The sequence below is a fragment of the Mixophyes fleayi genome, chromosome 4 (assembly GCF_038048845.1).
Source record: "Mixophyes fleayi isolate aMixFle1 chromosome 4, aMixFle1.hap1, whole genome shotgun sequence".
Classification (NCBI taxonomy): Eukaryota; Metazoa; Chordata; class Amphibia; order Anura; family Limnodynastidae; genus Mixophyes; species Mixophyes fleayi.
Window position 1 is genome coordinate 297,196,045 of NC_134405.1, and position 21,154 is coordinate 297,217,198.

The following is a 21,154-nucleotide window of genomic DNA, read 5'->3' on the forward strand; positions in this document are numbered from 1 at the left end:
TGACCTTATTGCCAGCTCTTCCTGTCCGTCCCGCTCTGTGCACATAATCTTCATAATGATTTGGACATGAATAGTTAATCACTAAAATTAGGTGCTTTACATCCAGTCCACGAGCTGCCACAGAGGTGGCCACCAGCAACTTGCACACACCATTTTTAAAGTCATTGATGATGCTGTCCCTGTCATATTGATCAATGCCTGAAAAACATTACAGAAAACAAAAAGCACTTCAGGAAGGAAAAAAAAAAAATAATAATAAAAAAAATAAAAAAAAAAAAAATCGCAAAAGAATAAAAATAAGAAACTAAAAAGTCAAGTTCCATGTGTGTTAAAAAGCTTCTGCTGTAAAACACAATATGCGGGGGAACATTCATGAAAACTAGTGAATGGTATAGGTTTTAAAAGATACATTGTTTAAAAATAAACAAATGTCTCTAACATATTTGCAGTTTAAACATCTCCATTAATTATTTTTGCATAGCAAAATGCACAACACTGCAATTAAGCCCAGTATAGAAAAAACAAAATCAAGATTTTTGTACTTATGTCAAATCCTTTTCTCTGAATTCCTTGTGGGACACGAACGATAAAGCATAGAGTATCCAGGCAGGAGTTTGTCTCTAAGTTTTCTTCATGTCACGTCTGAAATGGCTCCCTGTTTTATATATCCTTCCTACAGGGAACTCAATTTTTTTAATTCTATTCTAACCAAGCCAAACAGTAAAGAATAAAGGAAAGGAACGAAGGGGGAGAGAGAAACAACATTCCTCAAAAGCAAACCTTTTTACAGGAGAACAAGGGCGTAAAGGGTGGGTGCACAGCGTCCCCCAATGTATTCAGAGAAAAGGATTTAGTGCAAGCACAAGAATCTTTTTTTCTCTATGGGAGACACAGACCATGGAGGACTTCCCAAAGCTGCTTTTATGGATGGGAACGCTCAAAAACGAAAAAAATTTATGCAAAAACCTTTAACTTATAAAACTTAGTGAACATACTAATTGAAGACCTAGTAACTGTCCGACACAGCTGTAACGAAGGTGCTCACAGAAGTAGTAAAATGTGTCTTTAAACTTAAATCTTCAGAGTCCTAACAACATCAAAAGGGTGAAGGGATTCCTCTACCTCTGAATATTGATCTTGGCACAATGCTAAGAATATCTCTAGGAGGAATGTATAGAGGTTGTAAGTGCACAAACCCCTTGCAAGAAGGTCTGCACTTATTGTAAAGTGTCACCCTCTTCTGAAATTTCCCCCCAGAGATGTGGACTTCTTAAGCCACTATCTAACCCGATCAGAAAATCGGCCTTCTTTTCCACACTTGGACTGACCACAGCTGACAATACTGGAACATTTAGTTCCTTCCAACACACAATGTTGTTTTTTGCAACCGTAAGGGAGCATTTGGATCTTCCCTGATGGCTGATGTATGCCACTACTGTGGAAATGTCTGAGCAAATCTTTATGGCCTTTTCCAAAAACAGAAGCTGACCACAGTTTAGAACCGCTCTTGGTTGTATCACATCTATTGGAAAAAATATTTTTACTCACCGTAAAATCGATTTCTCTTACTCCATTGGTGGACACTGCGAGACATTGGGGTATAGTAGGTGGGACTAGGAGTCCATTATCAAAACTTGTTTGTTCCTCTCACTCCTCCCCTACTAGGCCAGTCCTCTCCAGCTCAGACCTCAGTTTTGTATAACCAAGTCAGGAAGAGAGGAGAAACAATTCAGAAAATAACACCAAGGACAGCACTACTTTCAGAGCAAAGAAAAGTGTGCAGTGTCCCCCAATGGAGAAATCGATTTTACGGCGAGTAAAAATCTTCTTTTCTCTTTCCTACCATTGGGTGACACTGCGAGACATTGGGGACATACCAAATCTGCCTCTAAGGGAGGAAATGCTCTGGAACGGCTGCACGCAGTATTTTGTGGCCAAAACTCGCATCAGCGGATGGAAAGCTATGCAACCAAGAAACTCTGCAGAAGATGTAGATGTTGCCACAACTAAACCAATGAAGCACCCTGTCGTGTCGTCCAAGAAGCTACAACCCTCCTGGAGAGTGTGCTCTAAAAGTCACCTGAACAGAATGGTGGAAGTGATGTAGCGGCAAGAGACTGTTTGGACACTGGGCCACCCCGCTATTTAGTGTTAGAAAGGACGAAGAGGACATTGGTCTCATGGACGGAGACTGTGCAGACAAGAGCACGAACCACCTCCATTTGGAGAAGTGCTACATAAAAAGAGGAAGAAGAATGCTTGACCACAAGTCCCTGCTTAAAGGGAGCTCCCATACCATGAGATAACAATTTAACCAACTCAGTGGGTTAAAGGTGGCCAAAGAAGGACTCAGATGATGAGATCTAGATTCCATGGCTTCACCCGACCAACCAAAGGTAGGCTGAGCCTGAAGAAACCCCCTGATGGGAGACAACCTCCCACTGAGCTAGATGAAGAGCACCGGGAGCTGCACTTTGAGGGAACCAAGGTGGAGACCCATATCGGAGACAGCGCACGAAAGAAAATAATTTAGAGATCCATCACAGGGACGTGTGAAAATCCTGGGATTTACACAAAATGGTGTATTGTTTCTAGCCCAGTGAGAACGGCTGAGGAAGATGCCCTATGGGCTGTATTCAAGGTACCAACAAGCTTCCTGAGAAGACCTTCTGGACGCAAGATCTGGCTGCCCTGGTGGGCGGAAGGGAGGCGTCGCCACCAGGCGCCGACCGTAAGATAACCATGCTCTGAGAGCGAAATGGGTGGCCACTAGGCTAGCTGTAAGCCGCCCCCTTTTAGAAACTCTTTAGCACCCACGAGAACACGGGACGTGGAAGTGACAGGTACACCAATCCTACATTCCAGGGAGACCTTCTGGCCTTGGAAAATTCCAGACCTTTTGTGGAAAATCTCCTTCTGGAGATGTGGGAGATTTTGGGAGTGGTGTGTGCAAATGTTACTAGCTAGAACCTTGGTACCCTAGTTTGCAGAAACCTCATGCAACTGAGAAGAGAATTTCCTTATTTTATTTTTTTGCGCTAGCAGCATCCTGGTACTGTGCTGAAGTGAGAGGACTCTGTCCTCCGGTAGGAAAACTTTGTGGGTCACAGTATAGAAGATGAGGCATAAAAAAAAAGCATCTGCTGTGGTAGAATGAGTGAGGACCTGGGTAGGTTCTGAACTTAGTTGTGCGCTTCCAGGAACTGGATGGAGATCTGCATCTGAGAGAGCCAGATGATGAAGCCTTCAGAAAGAGGTCATGTAGACAGGGTAATATCGTGACTCACCAGGCGTGCAGTAACCCTGCCATGACCGGCATTACCTAGGAAACCCCTGAGGCACAGTGCCAAGATAATGACGGGCAGGGACCGGAGCCGGAACTGAAATTTCTGTGCAGCCAAAGTGGGAGACAGCGTTGCCCTTTTCAGAATGGTACATGAAGGAAGACCTCTCCGATGTCTATTGAGGCCAGGAACTGTCTATGTTCACTGCCTGCAATGACAATCCGAAGGGACTACATCCGAACAAGATAATGCAGGCTCGCTTGTTGAGAGACTGCAAGTGTAAATGGGACGGAATAACCAGTCTAACTGTAAGCCAGGAGTAAGTTGGAATAAATTACTTCAACCTCCGGGGGATGTCCCCAGGCCTATAGTTTTTTTTACTTAACTGCAACTGTGCATGTACTATTATGTTCCTTTGGAAGGCAAGGAGTGACTACGCAAATTGGCACTCTGATCTCAGAGAAAAAAAGGGAATGAAAGTATTGAGACAGTCATTGACATGGCCTGGTGGGGCTGACAGAAAAGAGAGCTACACATACCTCCAGTGGCCCCTGGATACTAGTCTGTAATTCTGCAAAAGTGAGTTTCGTTATTGGAACGTCACCCTGGATGCCTCTAGCTAACTGCTCTGACCATAGCTGGATGGCTTTATGAAAACCAGCTATGACCCTGTTGGGTGTAAACAAACTGCCTGGTGTCCCTTAATCTGAGTAAAGGCCAGGATACACTTGTTGTCAGAGAGACCCCTAGATAAAAGTTTTCTATGGGCACCTGCCTTGCGTAGGGATAGCAGAATAAGAGAACAGAAAAGCAACAGTGTTGTCAACTCCAGGGGTTCCTTCCCATCTATTTTCTCTGCTGGGAGAAATTCTGTCAAGCTTATTAATTGTTTATTTGGCTTTTGCCAAAGGCGAGACATCATCCCCATCTATGGGGAGATGATCTCCTAAATAGGGCGAGTGTGGATGGAACCACAGACTCGCATTCCGCAAAGGCAAAAATGTGTCTAATGCTTAAGCAGAGATTATCCACCTTGTGAGTGGATGTGTGATCTACAGAGATATAAATGTTTTTGTCTGTAAATCAAGATACAACTAGTCATCCTCTGCCGAGGAATGAACCCTATCCTGGTCCTGACTGTGAACAACTGTGAAAAAACAAAATTATGTTTATTCCCGAGATAGTGAGCAAATGCGTCTGTCTGGGTAGACCAAAACGGAGATAGAGGCATGCCGCTTCCGTCTCGGAAGATGTGACTGCAACAGATCTCATCTGTGTGGACTGAGCGTGTGTAGAGGCGGGAGAAAAAAAGGGATACTCATGTACCTTTCCGGACCCCATCACCACCTTAGTGAGTTCGGCCATCAATGCTGCCAGTGATTTAGGCCAGACTGTGTGTGTAATAGATATCTCTCTATTTCTACGAAGCCCAGAATATGTCACAGGAGAATAGGAAATTACCAAGTTTGTATACTACCAGAACACTTAAAAACAGTAGCCATGACTGTGTAAATGCCCTAAACAGCCTGACAATCGTTTAAATATAATAAAAACGATGCAAAAATAGCACGTGAGGAGAGGCAGAGTAGGGAAACAGCGTGCACTCAATGCGTCTGTGTTCCAGAGTCCAAAGATGGCCACCATCCGCACCAGGAAGCTGATGGGTAGAGGAGGAAGTGTTCCCTCCAGATCCTCCCCTAATATGGCCGCCTGTGAGTAAATGTCAACTGCATTACCTCCTAATGAGTGCGATTGTTGTCTGTCTCCCCGCAGCTCGTTGTCTAGGGGTGGGGGGAACCTGCCAGCATGTCGGGCGGGCGGGGAGGAGAAGCTGGTACAGCTTCACTCCCGGCCGCCCTTTCATAATGTGGACGCGGCCGACTATATGGCCGATATGCTATAAATATCTGGTGCCCAAATAAGTGCTGCCTAATGGCAGACTTAAGAATTATGGCCCCTTTGCTCGTTTCTAGGGGAAGACTGCCAGCAGTCTGCTGCTTACCTGCGCAGGGACCCAGAGAGAACAGAGCTGCAGTGCTATTTCACTGCTCTGGGTCTTTGAATCGAGTCCCGCGCTGCAGCTAAAAGGAATTTAAATAAAAACTTGAAAAATAAACTAAACCAAGTATAGACAGGAGACTATACCCATGTGACTTAACTGTTAGGCACTGAGGTCTGAGGAGAGGAGGGGCATGGTAGGGTAGGAGTGAGGGGAACAAACAAATTTGATAAGTGCCTAGACTCATAGTCCCACCTACTATACCCCAAAGACTCGCAGTGTCCCCCAATGGTAGGATTGACAAACCTGGCTTCCTGCTGGGGACCAAAATCCCTGAAACAGACATTACAGAATTACAGTGCCCAGCCTGGCATTTGTGGTCATGATTGTCCAATTCCAAATGACAAAAGGTACTGCTGTTATTGAGGTTGTCTACTCTAAGCCAAAGGGACAGATGACATGTCTTTGGAGACTGTTTAATGAATTAGTGAATTGGCTTGGTCAAGTGAGTGTGAGGCTTGCTCCATTTCAATATAAGCTTGATCTGTAAGTCTCTTTAATAGAACCAAGCATATTGCACTGCCTCAGAAGTCTAGGTCAACTTCCCCAGGAATTTATTGCAGAAATGAACAGAGATCCATTTGCAAGCTAATAGAGTTAGTTTGTGCAGCAAGTATCTTGTTTTGAGACAAGAATACCCACTGCTGTTGGATGTCAACAGCACAACCAGAAAGACAAGTCACTGCGTTGATTGTCCACACATGGAATTCTAACGTGTGTGCTGTCTCTTAAAATTAACCTAAAGTTAGGCTCGGGAGATATCTAATGATCAAGGTTAAGCAATGATAATCATCCTTCTGGTTCTCAGAAAAACAGCCATGCCTGCCATGATCTCTGAACACCTGCAGAGCAGTCAAGCTGAAAGGCAAACCCAAGATTGGCAATGGTGAGACCAAACTGCAAATCTGAGAAAGCATTGATGACCTTCCCAGATTGAAAAACGCAAAAAACAAAACAAAAACCTATCCTTCACATGCATGAGTTCCATGATCTTCTCCTGTACCATGTTGGATAGAACAGATCTCAGACATTCTATTTTAAAACTGCCCTCTCAAACCTGGATATTCAGATACTTGAGGTTCAAATTGGGCTGTAGGATCTATCTAGCTTTTGGTCTAAGATGATTTCAAATAGAACACCATTCTATTCTGGTCTTTTGGCACCGAGATGACTACCCCTGTCATAATTAATGTTCAAATAGCTAGCTGTAGAGTCTTACATCTTACTAGCACTCCAGGAAGGCACGTGGTGAACAAACGACTGAGTGGAAATCCCAGGAGATCTATGATCTATTATGCCTCTCACCCAGAAATCTGAAGTGGAACTGAACCACTGGTCCATGTAGAGAAGCATACTGCTCCACAGGTGCTCCCAGGTAGGCGGACTGCACACCATGGTGATTGAGGGCTTGGAAACTCAAGCCTGCATTTGTCACTGTTGTCCCCAAGGGGTAGAGGAAAGTAACCTTCAGATCTGGCCCCTTGCTTTACCTGCAGTGTGAAAATACCAAAACCTGGAAACACGCACCTTAGATGTATTCACTGGCAGTAAACTACATTTTTTTCTGTCCATTGCCTCGTTCGTGATCTTATCCAGTTCGGAACTAAATTAGACATTTCCTGAAAAGGGCAGTGACTAGAGAGTATTCTTAGGTTCTGTGTCAGCCTCCCAAGCCATAAGCCAAAGGGTACGGTGAAAAGAAGTTCTAGCTCCAAAATTCTAGATATAATGAGCCCAAGCTTCACGAGCTGCATCCCCAATATTCGACTGCCTCTCGAACGTTTTCAACCAAGGTTTATAATTCAGACCTGGAGCTACCAGATTGCAATGCCTCAAAATAGCTGGAATGTAGAATCCTCTCTAAAGAGGAGGAAACAAGACTCTGGACTGACCTAGCTATGCTTTGGGTCCGAACTGGCCCATCAGGTGGAGCCCTCACTGGGCCAAAATTTCTGGCTGAGATGCCTCGGATAAAATAAGTCGCACACTGAGGTTTCAGCAGAGCAGACAGAAGGGAGGTTTCTCTTCGTGTACCTCACACAGCAACGTGCATTGAGCTGTGTGCACGTTTTGTAATAAACTCAAAGATTAGCCCAGATCCATTTGTCTCGGACAATTTTGACGGGCTTTCCTCTGTGAGGAAAGCTGCCAATGGGGATGCGTGAGGCACCTTCCTAAAGGGCCGAGCACTAAAAATGGCTACTGTAGAGAGGATGGACTACATTTGGCCAGACTGTGCCTAATGAGGAGCTGCCATATACTGCAGTCTCCACCAGACATGCTGTTTACCTAACACCAGAGGCACTGCAATTCCATACAGGCCCACAGCTGTTGGTCGCAACTGTAAATTCCCCTCTCCTAGTTCACTTACCTGAAGCTACGTCTCCAGTGCACGATATGGTCACTACTCTCGGAGGCAGTGTCCGTGACCACCCAGCGAGAGGCAGGCCCTCTTAGGGAGCAGCTCTTGGCAATAGGAGACACCAAAGTAAACCTCAGCCGACTCCTGGGGGCATCCTGCTGTCCACACCATCGTTGAAGAGGATTAAATTAATATAAAATAAAATCCTTTACTGAAATGAAAAGCACCCAAGTTCTGTAGGCACTCTGGAAAAAATGGTGTTCCCTACAGGGAAGGCTAATAGAAGTGGTGGGGGGGTGGGATTAAAGGTTATATTAATATGCTACATAGCATTAAAAGCAATGTGTTTATTACCTCCATGGAGTGATAGGCAGGGATATGACGCTCTCATTAAGTCCTTCAGTAATCCATCTGCATGCTCTTGTTTATCAACAAAAATAATGACTGACCCAGATTCCTGATAATGTCCCAAAAGCTCCAACAATTTAAGAAACTTCTTATCTTCATCTATTACAATCTAAAAAATTGAAAGAAAATAATTTACTGCATTACTTAAATAACAAATTCCTTAACAGACAGTTATTGTATATATGCTGTGCTCAGTACCGGCCTTTATTTTAGCTGTTGCCATGAATATAGTGATAATTTAGCATCATTGCATCAATAATCTTACATTGCTCCATCATAGATGGTCTAAAATTTTAATGATGTGGCCAGAAAATATCTGAAGCTTATACTGGAGTGACAGCAACAGAAAAAATTTCCGTAGCACCTGGGCCAAATATATCAAGACCATAATTAATATTTTTAAATCCAACAGTCCTTGAGATGGTTTTTGTATTTACACTTAACCTAATGATTAAAATCATATTGCCTCATGGTCTTTGTCTGTTGTAGGTTTCATTTATATATTTTTTTTTAATCTTCTTATAGATGATAATAATGCATAAAAGAGGGTAGAAAAGTTTGAACCACCACCATTAAATTATTACTAACACCTCAATGATCTCCACAGTGCAATCTCAGATTACTCACCACATGCTGTTCCACATCAGAACACACAACACTTCTGCCTCCAACTTGGACCTCTATGGGCTTGTTCAAGATTCTCCGTGCTAAAGCTTCCATTGCTCTTGGAAATGTGGCCGAGAACATAACAGTTTGTCGATCTGGTCGAACGTTATCTATAATTCTCATGACCTGTTGCAAATAGAATTTAACATTAGTTTGTATAACACATACCAATGATTAATAACTAATGGATGCATTTATATTCTGCAAAGACCTGCTCGTTTTAGTTAGGAGGCACTCATTAAAGGCAGTTTTGAATATAGAAGCTTGCCAAGAGTGGCATCACGTGGACGGTTTGAATGTTAGCATTTTTTTAGCAAAAGAGCACAGAAAATGTTTCATGCATCATCTTAAGTTGTTCCATGCTCCTATGTGACAGGGCAGGAAGAACTGTTCAGTTCAACCTGTCACCATGGGAATGAATGCTAGGCTGTTCTAGCTGGAAAAGTTGTAGCGTATAAAGTGTCCATGTGATGCCACCTTAAAGAGATGGGTGCATTGTTCTAATTTTAATAGTTATATAATAGAGCTGAAGACTGAGAAAATAATTGCTCTGATGAAACAGTTCAGTTTTAAACATAACCAGTTTAACAAAGATAAATCCATGGAACAGCCTCTTCTAAGAAATGGGGCAAATATATACTACATTTTTCATTTTATACAGTACCATATAGAAAATGTACAATTCTACTGCCATTTAGCTTTTAATTACAAGAAACACTCTTTGAATTTCTAATTTTTGCCTCTTGGCAATCAAAATCTAAAGGCAAAGCTGCAAAAACCGTGGTTACCAGCAAGTGCATTAAAATCAGCTACATCTTATATGATTTAAGTAGTCTAGTCAAAACCATAACATTAGCTCCTTGGGTTTGTTTTTAAGCATATGTTAAATATATTTATATAGAATATTATAGACAAGATATACATCTACCCACACAAGAACTATGAAGGGAAGAATATATTTCCCTGGCACAGGGGAGTAAAACAGCTGTGCGAATGAGGCATGTGTGGCAGATGGGCATTTTAGAACATGTGTGAACCAACCGGTTTTTCCTCTCAACAGCAAATAATGAGTTAGAAGAAGGAACGTGAGAAGATACATGTATTCTGGACAAACAGGTGTGGATTGCTAAGGTTGGACATTTGACAAATGACACAGACTAGTATACGATTATACATTTGTAAACTCAAAACGATGGTTTCTGCCACATAAAATCAAGGTCTGATGTGCGTGGTCATCCACTGACCAGAATGAATTGGCCCCTCGCCATGTGTGTGCCTCGCCATGTGTGTGTGGTCAAACTGGACCTAGATCTGGTCATCTGGAGCAAACCAATGGGACACCACCAGTAGTGTAGCTAATTAAAACGTAATATCAGCCTCTTTATGATGAACTGTAGTGCTTTTTGTTAACCCCTTCACTTCCTTTTTGGGTTGGTCACATTCCAACATCAATATTAGTAATTTAATTTGTGTGGTACCCACACATACCTGGTTTCTCTTTTTACCCAGAAGAAAACGGGATTTATACTTACGATAAATCTTTTTCTCTGAGTCCATCTGGAGGACACTCCTTAACCATGGGGTTGAGTCGGGGGGAGGAGTCTGGCACCCAAAGAGTTAACTTTTTTCAGCTGACAGCATATTATCCCCGCCAATTCCCACATACCTCAGTTTGATTACAAAAGCCATTAGGAAGCCAATCAACCAAGACACACCACTCAGAGGGGGAAGTGGAGACAAAACAACGAAAAGACTGGGGGGGATCGGAGTGTCCCCCAGATGGACTCAGAGAAAAAGATTTATCGTAAGTGTAAATCCCGTTTTCTCTTTCATCCATCTGGGGGACACTCCTTAACCATGGGGACTTATAAAGCAATCCCTCTGAAGGGTGGGACCGCTCTGATCTCCTTGCACACAGAACACTACGGCCAAAGGAGGCGTCCCCAGACGCAAATATATTAAATTGGTAGAATTTCGTAAAGGTATGGACCGAGGACCAGGTGGCTGCTGTACACAGCTGGTCCGCAGTGGCTCCACTACGAGCCGCCCAAGACGCCCCAACCGACCGGGTAGGATGGGCAACAAAACGTTTCGGCACAGGGAGATTAATACGGACATAAGCCTCCCTGATAGTCAGGGTAAGCCATCTGGCAATAGTTTGCTTAGATGCTGGCCATCCCCGTTTGGAAAAGTCAAACAACACAAATAGAGACCGTCTTACGTATCTTTGCAGATCTCTTAACATATATACGTAATGCCCTCACTACGTGCAAATATTTATTTGTCTTTGTTCCAGGAGTCTAAAGGTTCCTCTCTCTACGGGACCCTGTAGGGCAGGTTTTACCTGCAGCCCCAAGGCCTTGCTAGGACGTCCCTTACCAGTGGATCCCTTGTTCTTGCGCAGAACTCTGGGACTTCCCTGTCTTTTGTTCGGTTCTTGTCCAGCAACCACCAGCTGAGGACCTACCTCCTCCACTGGTACCTCGAACACGGGAATGCTCCTCTGGGGTGGGACCCTGCCCAGGGTAAGGTCGCGAAAGATGTCACCATCTTTCCCAGCAGCTTCAAAGACCTGGCTACTGACAGCCTCCTGTCTGACAGGATCCTGCCTGTCCACTCCATCTAGGACCTCAACTTGTCCTGTGAAGACAACCTTCTGCTGCGTACCAAGTCCCTCACTAGTCTCAAGAAACTCATTCTTAGACAAGGGATTCTCTGAACTTTTCAGACTCTAGAAGTTTGGTCATAGACTGAACAACTCGTCTAGCCTTAGCACAATGAATGGGTGTGACTAAAACCTTTTCCGTTACTGGAAATTCTAAGCCTGTATAGCTTCGTCTGAATGAAGCAAATAGACAGCCCTGAGCTCTTTCTGATTTGACAGAAGCTAGCGAGGTAATTTTTTTCAAAACCTGGAGGTGAGCTGGTCCCATGAATTCTATCACTATATTCTGGACCTACTCGTCTAACGAGGACCCTGTCTGCTGCCGGGCAAACCCAAGCAGCCGTCCTCCCACCCCACCCTCTGGAACCAGAGGTGGTTGGTAGTCATGCTGCTGGTCTATCCGGCAGCTTGGCGGAAGAAGCTCTCCGCGCCGCAGGGACAAAGGATGACCTTCCACCTACGGGACTGTCTCCTGGATTCCACGGCCCCTGGATTGGTAGTCTGGCCTCTGCCAGACCCGCCCCCATAAGGAGGCTGTCTGAAAGAACTAAACCTAGGCCTAGCCCTAGGTCTTGGAGTATTTACAGGCAAGGACGTCTTCTTGCCCCCTGAAGCCTGTAAAATCCAAGGGGGGTATTCAATTGTTAGCGTTAACCGGAAAAAACGAGCGCTCAAAAAATATTACCGTTATTACAGGTAATATTGCGCGAGAAAAGCTATAGCTGTAGCTGAAATAGACAAAGCTATGGAGGCCGAATTATGGGCCGCTTCATATACATAGCCTGCTGCCTCCCTTAGCTGCATGGCCAGAGGCAGTAAATCTGAATCCTGCAAGGCAGACTCTAACTGCCCTGCCCAGACTTCCATGGCCCTAGCTACCCAGGTAGAGGACAATGCTGGCCTGAGGCTAATACTGGCGGCCGAGAAGATCGACTTCAGCAGGGATTCTAATTTCTTGTCAGTCGCGTCCTGTAAGGTCGCTGACCCGGGTACAGGTAATGTAGTCTGACGAACCAATCTCGCCACAGGTGCATCCACCTTTGCCACCTGTTCCCAACGGGTCATATCCTCCTCCTGAAGGGGATACAATACGCCAAACTTCCTTGGCATAGAGAACCTTTAATCTGGATATTTCCAAGAGGCCTCTACAATATCCCTCAATTCAGCTGAGGGAGGGAACCTGACCACCTGCTTAGAAGCCTTCTTAAAGAGGGAGCGGTCCAAGGACTTTGTCTCCTCTACCCCCCCTGATCCAGCCATTCACTTGTTAATTTAACATTACATTTTGAACAGACACTATGTTTGGTACGTGTTGTTTTGCTTTTATATGCCATCACAAGATAAGATAAGAAAAACTAAATCACGTTTCAAAATTCACAAACACTTCTCCAAATTATCAGAAAATACAGATTAGGTTATATTACCATATCATAGTATTTCTTATTTAAAGAAGACAGGCTTGGAGAACTTTATAGTTTTCTCAAACAACAGTTCTCTCAACACATCATTGTCTTATAATATACATGTCTACACATGCACACACATGCACACAGAAGAAATAAAAGTGATACTCAGCGGGGACTTCTCTTCAAATGACTGCTGCAACTGTCATCCTTTTGAAGCTTGGCGCCAAAAAGGGATCTTCCACGTGCTCACTCAGCGGGGGAGGGGAAGAGGTGCTTCTCAACACATTCCCCTACCACTGGAATCTCCTTCTGTGTCTCTGCTAACAGCGATTTCCCCATTCTACTTAGGTGAAATCCTGTTGCTTTATCTTTCTCACATTTTGCTACCACACCGCAAAATACAGGTACATATTTATCTATGAACCATTTAAAAGATAGTATTTCTGTTCCTTTTCCTCTATATAGAGAGTATAAGGTATAATTAGTCAAGCTGAAAGGCTGCAGCAGGTTTTTCAGTAATGACTGCAATTAGCACAGAACACTTGGGCCCATTTAGCATTACATCTGGAACAGACAATATGTTTGGCACGCCCAAACACTTCCACAACCTTTATCAGAAAATACAGACTAGGTTATTTAACATATCATAGTAGTTCTGATTAAATAAGACAGGTTTGGAGAACTTTATAGTTTTCCTTAAACACAGTTCTCTCAACACCTCATAGTCTTATAATACACATGCATACACAGAAGAAACAAAGTGATACTTAGCGTGGAAGATATGTGTCAACAGTGCACTTCTCTCCAAATGACTGTTGGATCTGTCCTCCTTTTGAACTTTGGCGCCAAAAGGGATCTTCCACATGCTCACTCGGCGGGGGGGGGGGGGGGGGGGGGGGGGAGCGGTGTTCCTCAAACACATTCCCCTTCCACTGGCTCTCCTTCTGTGTCGTTTACTTTAACAGCGTTTTGCCCTTTCTCTTATATTAGGGGAAAACCTGTTAGAATGTGTTCCCCGCTAGCGCTATTCGAAGCGCGCCATCCTCAAAAATTCACTGCCATCCCCATGGGAGGAGGAACTTGGTATACTCCAGCTGGCTTCCGGGGAACCTCAGCAGTAAAGGCGCTCTCTGCCTAATGGCAGTGCCCGTCCTGCATCAGCGGGGAGAGTCTCTTGCCGACTGCTTCCCGATGTGAGAAGCGCTTCTTACCTCTCTATCAGCGGGGCCGCCCCCCCTCGACAGGCGCTTCTCCCACGAGTCAGCTCCGTTTACACGGAGCCTCTCGCCACTGTCAAAAGAAAAAAACTGCAAAAGAAAAGGAAAAAAACCTATAACCAGTGAACCCTGTTCACGGTCTCTCTTGGAGCTCTTCAGCTGCAACCTTCTTCCAAGGGCACCCAATTCGAACTGAGGTATGTGGGAATTGGTGGGGGTGATATGCTGTCAGCTGAAAAAAGTTAACTCTTTGGGTGCCAGACTCCTCCCCCTGACTCAACCCCATGGTTAAGGAGTGTCCCCCAGATGGATGAAAGAGAAAATATTAAATACTTATAGCTTCTGTCACCGCAACTAAAAAAAAAAAATCTACCCACAATAGCCAAAAAGTTTTTGTTTTTTTTAATAATTAAAAGAAAGTGAACTAAAAAACAAACAAAAAAACCCAACAACAAATGTGTATATTTTTTTGCTGCTGTAAACACCACCAAAAAATACTTTGTGGTTCCATCAATCAACCACCATCAAGGCATAGATGTAGGGGACATGCAAGTATAATTTTATCTTCTTTGAACCCCCTCTGTGCTAAGAATGAGTATTTTTTTTTTTTCAATGTGCAGGAGGATGAATCTATTAAATACGTGCGTGAGCAAGTTGGCTTTTAGACATTTGTTTCACTTCTTTTAATCGAAGTCGCATAACTTACCTGTGGCTCAAAGCCCATGTCAAACATTCTGTCTGCCTCATCAAGTACAACGTATGTCGCTCTTCGTAGGTTTGTTACTCGACCTGTACACAGAGATAGAATGGGAAAAATCGTTAAACTTGAATCTCAATTGCCTTGCGACAATAAAAAATTGTCTTCAAATTAATGAGTCAAATCAAATACTTAAAATGAACTTCATATTAATAATAAATCCCCATATAGCGCTATATTAGGCCCTGTTGTATCTGGTTGGGTAAGGCCTACTCTTGCGTACCATCTCATGGCTAGGAGGACCTGTAAAACTCAGCCCTCTCCAAGCACACATCTTAAAACTAAGACTGAGGTGGAGCCTGGAGCCACGTCAGGCATTATATGACAGCGGTCACCTAGGAAAGAACATATTAGAGATTACAGAGCATGTGTGGGAAGCAAAGAGCCCATATGAAGTGCTTCAGATAACAATCTTTGCCCGCTGCTTATTCAGGGGAACCAGTCATTCAGTTTTTATCTTTATCCCTGTTTGACCAATTTAGCATTCTATTTTGTTAAATAAATTGCAACTAATCACTGAGCTAAAATATATATCATAAAAATACGAAATAAAAAGAAAATGCTGTGAAAAAATTAATTTCAGGTTGATAAAGTGGTGTTACTGGTGCTCATATCCAATCTTTAAGAACTTTTAATTGAAGGATATTGCATGAAAAGCACTTGTGGCTCAATCAGTGGCTCAGACATTGAAGTCTATCTGAAGGTGAGTTATCTATAAAACCTTGAGAAGTACATATATTCACCACTCAAAGTTCTTGAAGTAAAGCTTGCACACTATGGGTCTGATTCATTAAGGAAAGGAAAACAAAAAAAGGAGTAACTTTGCATCTTGGCAAAACCATATTGCAATGCAAGGGGTGCAAATTAGTTTTTTATTTTGCACATAAGGAAAATACAGGCTGTTTTTTCATGTAGGACACAAATACTTGATAGCTTTATTTTTAAACTGACAATTAAAAGTTGATCTAGGACATGTCCTACCCCAACTATAAATCTGCCATCACATTTTAAATTTACCTCCCCTTCCAATGCAACATAGTTTTGCCAAGGTGTAAAGTTACTCCTTTTTTGCCTTACTTTCTTCCGTTATGAATCAGGCCCTATATTTCTATGTAATGATGATTTTAGTCAAAGAGTCAAGGTGCTAACAGGTCACATTTTAAGTTAGCTAAATCTCCACTCTTAACTCTTAAAACACCTCACCATACTTACAGCAGCTTAGTGCACTTTGAAACATTTCTTTGTGACAAAATGCAGAATAAACCTACCTTGAGAGAGAGCAGTCCTGGGAATCCAGTTCTATATATCTTGCAGGGATATATTTTTTCCACAGAAGTTAAACAATGTAACAGTTTAGTAAGGGTTTTATTCATGTTACAAAGTCATAAAAACAGACAAGTTCAGCATGCAAATCATAAGCTCATACACAATCCATAAAGCTGCTATTATTGGTAAAATGGGTTTTCAATTATTTAAAACAAGGTGTTGTCCACCCCAAAAAATATTTTACACTTTTGATAATGTACTGACATTTGTAACAGTACAATACATTATATTTTGCAATTTACTCTATTTTTTCAGCTGAGGTTATTCTCTCCAGATCATATGAAAATCTCTCCTATAGACTTAATCCCAGTGGCTCTAACATCATGCCTTGCCCAGGGAGCTAGAGCTTGAAAATGGGACAAAAGAAATCGTTGCCTGGAGGTCCAATTGGAACAACTACAATGCTGTCAGGATGCATTATATTTTAATTCCTTTATCTCCATGGACAAATATATTTTTATTTTTGGGTAGTTATCTGACTACAGCACATAGATTTCAAGGTATAAACTGACATGGAGAGGGATACAGGGCCCACAACTATGGACCACCACATAAAGCAGAACAGGACACTTTTTGCGGTTTGTTCTGCTTTTGAAATATATGAAATTTGGATGAAAGTTTTAAAGGAGACATGTTTATCTAAACCAGCTAAACAGGATAATATGTCAGCGTAGATCATGTTTTATTATTATTATTGCTTTATAAGTAAAACTTTTAGAAGGGAATTCAATTGGCCGCGTTACTTGAAAAAGTAACGCGGCCTGCGCACTATTACGGTACGGTAATAGTGTGCGTAAATACCGTTATTACGGTAGTTTTAACGCCGGCATTTTGCTCGGAACTCTGAGCTGCGAGCAGAAAGCCGGGCTAATATTACCGTAATAACGGTAATACGCTTAACACGGTGGTACTTCGGGGGAATTCAATTCCCCCTTAGTAAATTGTAGAATTTTTTTATCGCACATCAGTATTTAATATTCATTTGCATATCGATTTGGAAGAAAATGTAAATCTATTTTCTCCAAACAACTGTGTATTTTATGTTCTGTAAAATTATGAAGTGTTTGGGCTATTCCACATAGGCTTCAACATGAAGTGTGGCTAGTTTTTAAAATAACAGCTCTAAGGAAACCAAAACTTGCAATTATTAGAAAACACCCTTCAGCCCAATTATTAAGCAATAACACACAAAATAAACAATTCACACTCACCATTGTTTGCAGCTAACATATCAATCATGCGACCCGGTGTGCAAACTATTATCTCAGCACCTCTTTTTAGTTCAGCAATCTGCAAAAAAAGCAAAGACAGAGGTCAGGAAAGACTAGCTAACTGGACATTTAACCATCACCTCTGAAAAGTTACATAGAGCCTAAGTGAGAAGGTAGCATTACAATGAAAAAGGGATTGTTTTTGTACTTCCTCAAAGACTAAATCTGATGATACCCCATGATACACTGCCCAGGTTTATCAGTCTGTGATCCAAGAGACACTCTGTATTAGAAAGATCGATCCATAGACAGTGCACTACATCCAGAGAGTGAAACACCACCTACTTGATCTGTTTGAAGAGGAATATGGTGTGGGCGGTTTACCGAGAGATCAGCCAGTGCAAAAGCAGTGACCCTCCCAAGCTGACCTTCCTCAGAATTTATGAATAAATGGCTTCAGAACGGTCTGTGTATTGGTGATATGTGCTCCTGGGACCAAGCACTGTAAATGGATGCTTGTGTTTTGATGTCTACATAATGCCATACTCCCACCAAAAACACTGTGTGAAGGGTCTACGGGAACAGAAAAATAAAAAAAAAATAAAAAAAAAAAAATAGAGAGGATATCACCCACGTAGGAACACATGAGGGACACGCAGCGGGTGGTGGGGAGTCACTCAGTTCAAGCAAGGCTCATAAAATCAGCAATACACATGCAGATGAGTGCAAGTATACATCAAAACACATTAGCCTTTATTTTGACAGTCTGAAAATACTCCCAGCATGGTGGCAAGAGTGCCGGAGGGTGTAGTCTGTTCGTTGGGCAGGGGAAAATCTATGAGGGCCACTGGAGAGGGGAATGGTGGAAAGTCTGGGGTGTCTCTGGGTGCCCCAGGGCCATCAGACATATTCATGCCACCTAAACCATCTCATAATGGGAGCTTATGCAGAAGTGGAATAGTGTATGTCTTGCTACCATCTCAAAGCTGTACTGAATCATGGATATGATTCAGGTATTAGTAGTGGAGGCGGGGGACTTCCAGTTTTAGGCTATTGTCGCTCTAGGAGCTATCTATATGTGCCCCAAAAGATATCTGTCTTGTTTGGAACAGAGGTGGTTTTTAAAACAGTGGAGATCAGGGCAAATACCTTGCCCCAGAGTGGCTGAAGCACTGCACATGTTCAGAAGACGTGAAAGACATCAGCTACACAAGCACAGTGGTGCCAGAAAAATTTGTTTGATTGGTTTGGCCAGATCTTGTGTAGCCACTCTGGGGTAAGGTATAGCCGATTGAGTCTGACCTGCATCTCTGTGTGACTGATGCATTTTGACATGCGATGGGAACTTAGATTTTCTCCCATTGTTGAAGGGTGAAGCTTAAGCGCACATCTGTTTCCCACCGAAGTTGGGCTGAGGCTTTAGTGGAAGGGATCAAAGAGAGGAGGTATTGATACCAGAACGTTATTCCGCCTACATTGGCACCCTTTGTCAGCCTATCTAAAACAGGCGGTGGGGGCGAGGAGAGTAAGGGGTCTTAGAAACAGTTATCACCCAGTGTCTAACTTGCAAGTACTTATATGTTTCTGATGAGGGTAAGCTATAATGATCTTGGAGCAGAAAGAAGGGAAGAAAGAGCCTCTGGGCAAACAAATCTGATAGGAAGGCAATTGCCCTGTCTTTGAAGGCGGTGAGATTTAAATCTGGAATGAGTTTGCATACTGCTTGAAGGGAGAGATTGCAGGATGGAAGTCCCCAATGTCTCACAGTGTCCCCCAAAAGGTAGGAAAGAGAAAAGATTTTACTCACCGTAAAATCTATTTCTCTTACTCCATTGGGGGACACTGCGCACCCTCCCTTGCTCTGTAAATAGTTCTGTTGTGTAAAGAATTTTTCTCTCGAACGCTTGGTTAGACAAAACTGAGGCTACAGGAGAGGAGGGGCATTGTAGGGGATGAACAAACAAGTTGATAAGTGCCTAAACTCCTAGTCCTACCTACTATACCTTATGTCTCGCAGTGTCCCCCAATGGAGTAAGAGAAATCAGTTTCACGTTGTGTAAAAATCTTCTTTTCTCTTTCCTACCATTGGTGGACACTGCAAGACATTGGGGACATACCAAAGCTGCCTCTAAGGGAGGGAATGCTCTGGAACTGCTGTACGCAGTACTCTGCATCCCAAACGCACATCTGCTGATGCAAAGCCCTGCAGTCTGTAAAATTTTGCAAAAGTGAGGACAGATGACCATGTTGCGGCTCTGCATAGCAGCTCCGCGGAAGCCCCATGGCATGCCGCCCATGATACGCCAAAAGCTCTTGAAGAGTGGAAGGCTTGGTGCGAAGGACCGCTCTATCCTTGTGGAAAATTAAGAAAGGAGAATTGCAGCAGAGTGCAGCTAATTCCAAAGCTCTACGAGATAGCCAAAAGGAACACAGTCTTCCAAGTGAGATGGTGTAAATCAACTTACTCTAGAGGTTCAAATGGAGCATGGGTAATTGCATTGAGCACCAGCTTGAGATCTCAAGGCTCCACTTGGTGAACGAAGGGGGGCTGCACATGAAGAACCCCCTGTAAGAAGGTCTGAACATCCCTGAATGTCGCTAATTTGTGTTGAAAATAAATGGAAAGCGCAGAGACCTGCACCTTGAGGGACCCCAGCCGGAGCCCCTTATCGAAGCCGGCCTTCAGGAAAGACAGTAACAGAGGGAGGCTAAACCTGGATGTGTGAAGGCTGTGGGACTCACATAAAGAATGTATGCCTTCCAGACACGATGGTATATGGTCAAGGACGACACCTTCCTGATCCTAATCAGGGTAACCATGACCTCTTATGAAAAACCCCTGGCCTTGAGAATTTGGGTTTCAACAGCCACGCTGTCAAAGCTAGACAATCTAAAGAGTGGCAAAGAAGAGGACCCTGAGCGAGAACATCTGGTTGCATTGGCAGGTGGAAGGGGGGCGCAGTCGCCATTTTCAGAATGTCTGAAAAGCATGCCCTGCACGGCCAATGAGGGGCTACCAGAATGGAGGACAGCCCTTCTCTTTTTAACTTTTTTAGCACCCACGAGAGCATGGGTATCGACGGGAACAGGTACACTACCTGAAAGTGCCACAGGACTGTCTTGGCATCTACGAACTCTTGCTTGCGGATCCAGAGACTTTGTGATAAGTGCCTAAACTCCTAGTGCCACCTACTATACCCCAGTGTACCCCAATGGTAGGAAAGAGAAATCTCTAAGTAACCCAATTACCTTGTCCCACACCTGCATGGCATCTGAGATTGACAGTAGTCTATAGACAGCTATGGGGCGGGCGGGCTTGGGAATCCAGAGAAGATCTGATAGAGGATAGCTAGGGCACAGGGCCCTTTCAATGCCTACCCATGGGTTAGACGCTTGGGGGAGTTCCCAATCCCGCAGGTGGCTCAATATACAGGCTTCTTGGTATTGAGTTAAGTTGGGAAGCATCAGACCTCCACGCTACTTAGATAAAGCCATACGTTTGTGGGTGAGAAGGGGGCGTTTCTCTCTCCACACGTATGTCATCATTAGTGTATGGAAGCAGGTACAATATATGGTACAAGATGGAGAAATATCAGGGAGAAATTAATTTTAAATATAGTAGATAGGGTAGGGGGAATGTGTATACCCAGATGAGACAGAGTCCCTTACCCAAACAAAAGGAAATTGTTTTTACAGGGTCAATTGTAAGGATTGCGGTCTGTTGATAGGGAGGGTCTCAGATTTCAGATGTTCAATTTGCAAAAGGAGGCCGCACTATAACCGTCCAAGATGT

General features: G+C 43.4%; 1 protein-coding gene across 1 annotated transcript in view; it reads right to left on the reverse strand.

Moving 5' to 3' along the window:
- The window catches only part of DDX46 (DEAD-box helicase 46), a 78,464-nt gene that overhangs the window by 12,516 nt on the left and 44,794 nt on the right, over positions 1-21,154 (reverse strand). The window contains exons 12-16 of the mRNA XM_075209860.1: positions 17,362-17,440; positions 14,774-14,856; positions 8,741-8,905; positions 8,060-8,222; positions 5-198 (exon numbers count right to left, since the gene is read on the reverse strand). Coding sequence (XP_075065961.1) covers positions 5-198; positions 8,060-8,222; positions 8,741-8,905; positions 14,774-14,856; positions 17,362-17,440 — 684 coding nt within the window. The remainder of the gene's footprint in view (positions 1-4; positions 199-8,059; positions 8,223-8,740; positions 8,906-14,773; positions 14,857-17,361; positions 17,441-21,154) is intronic.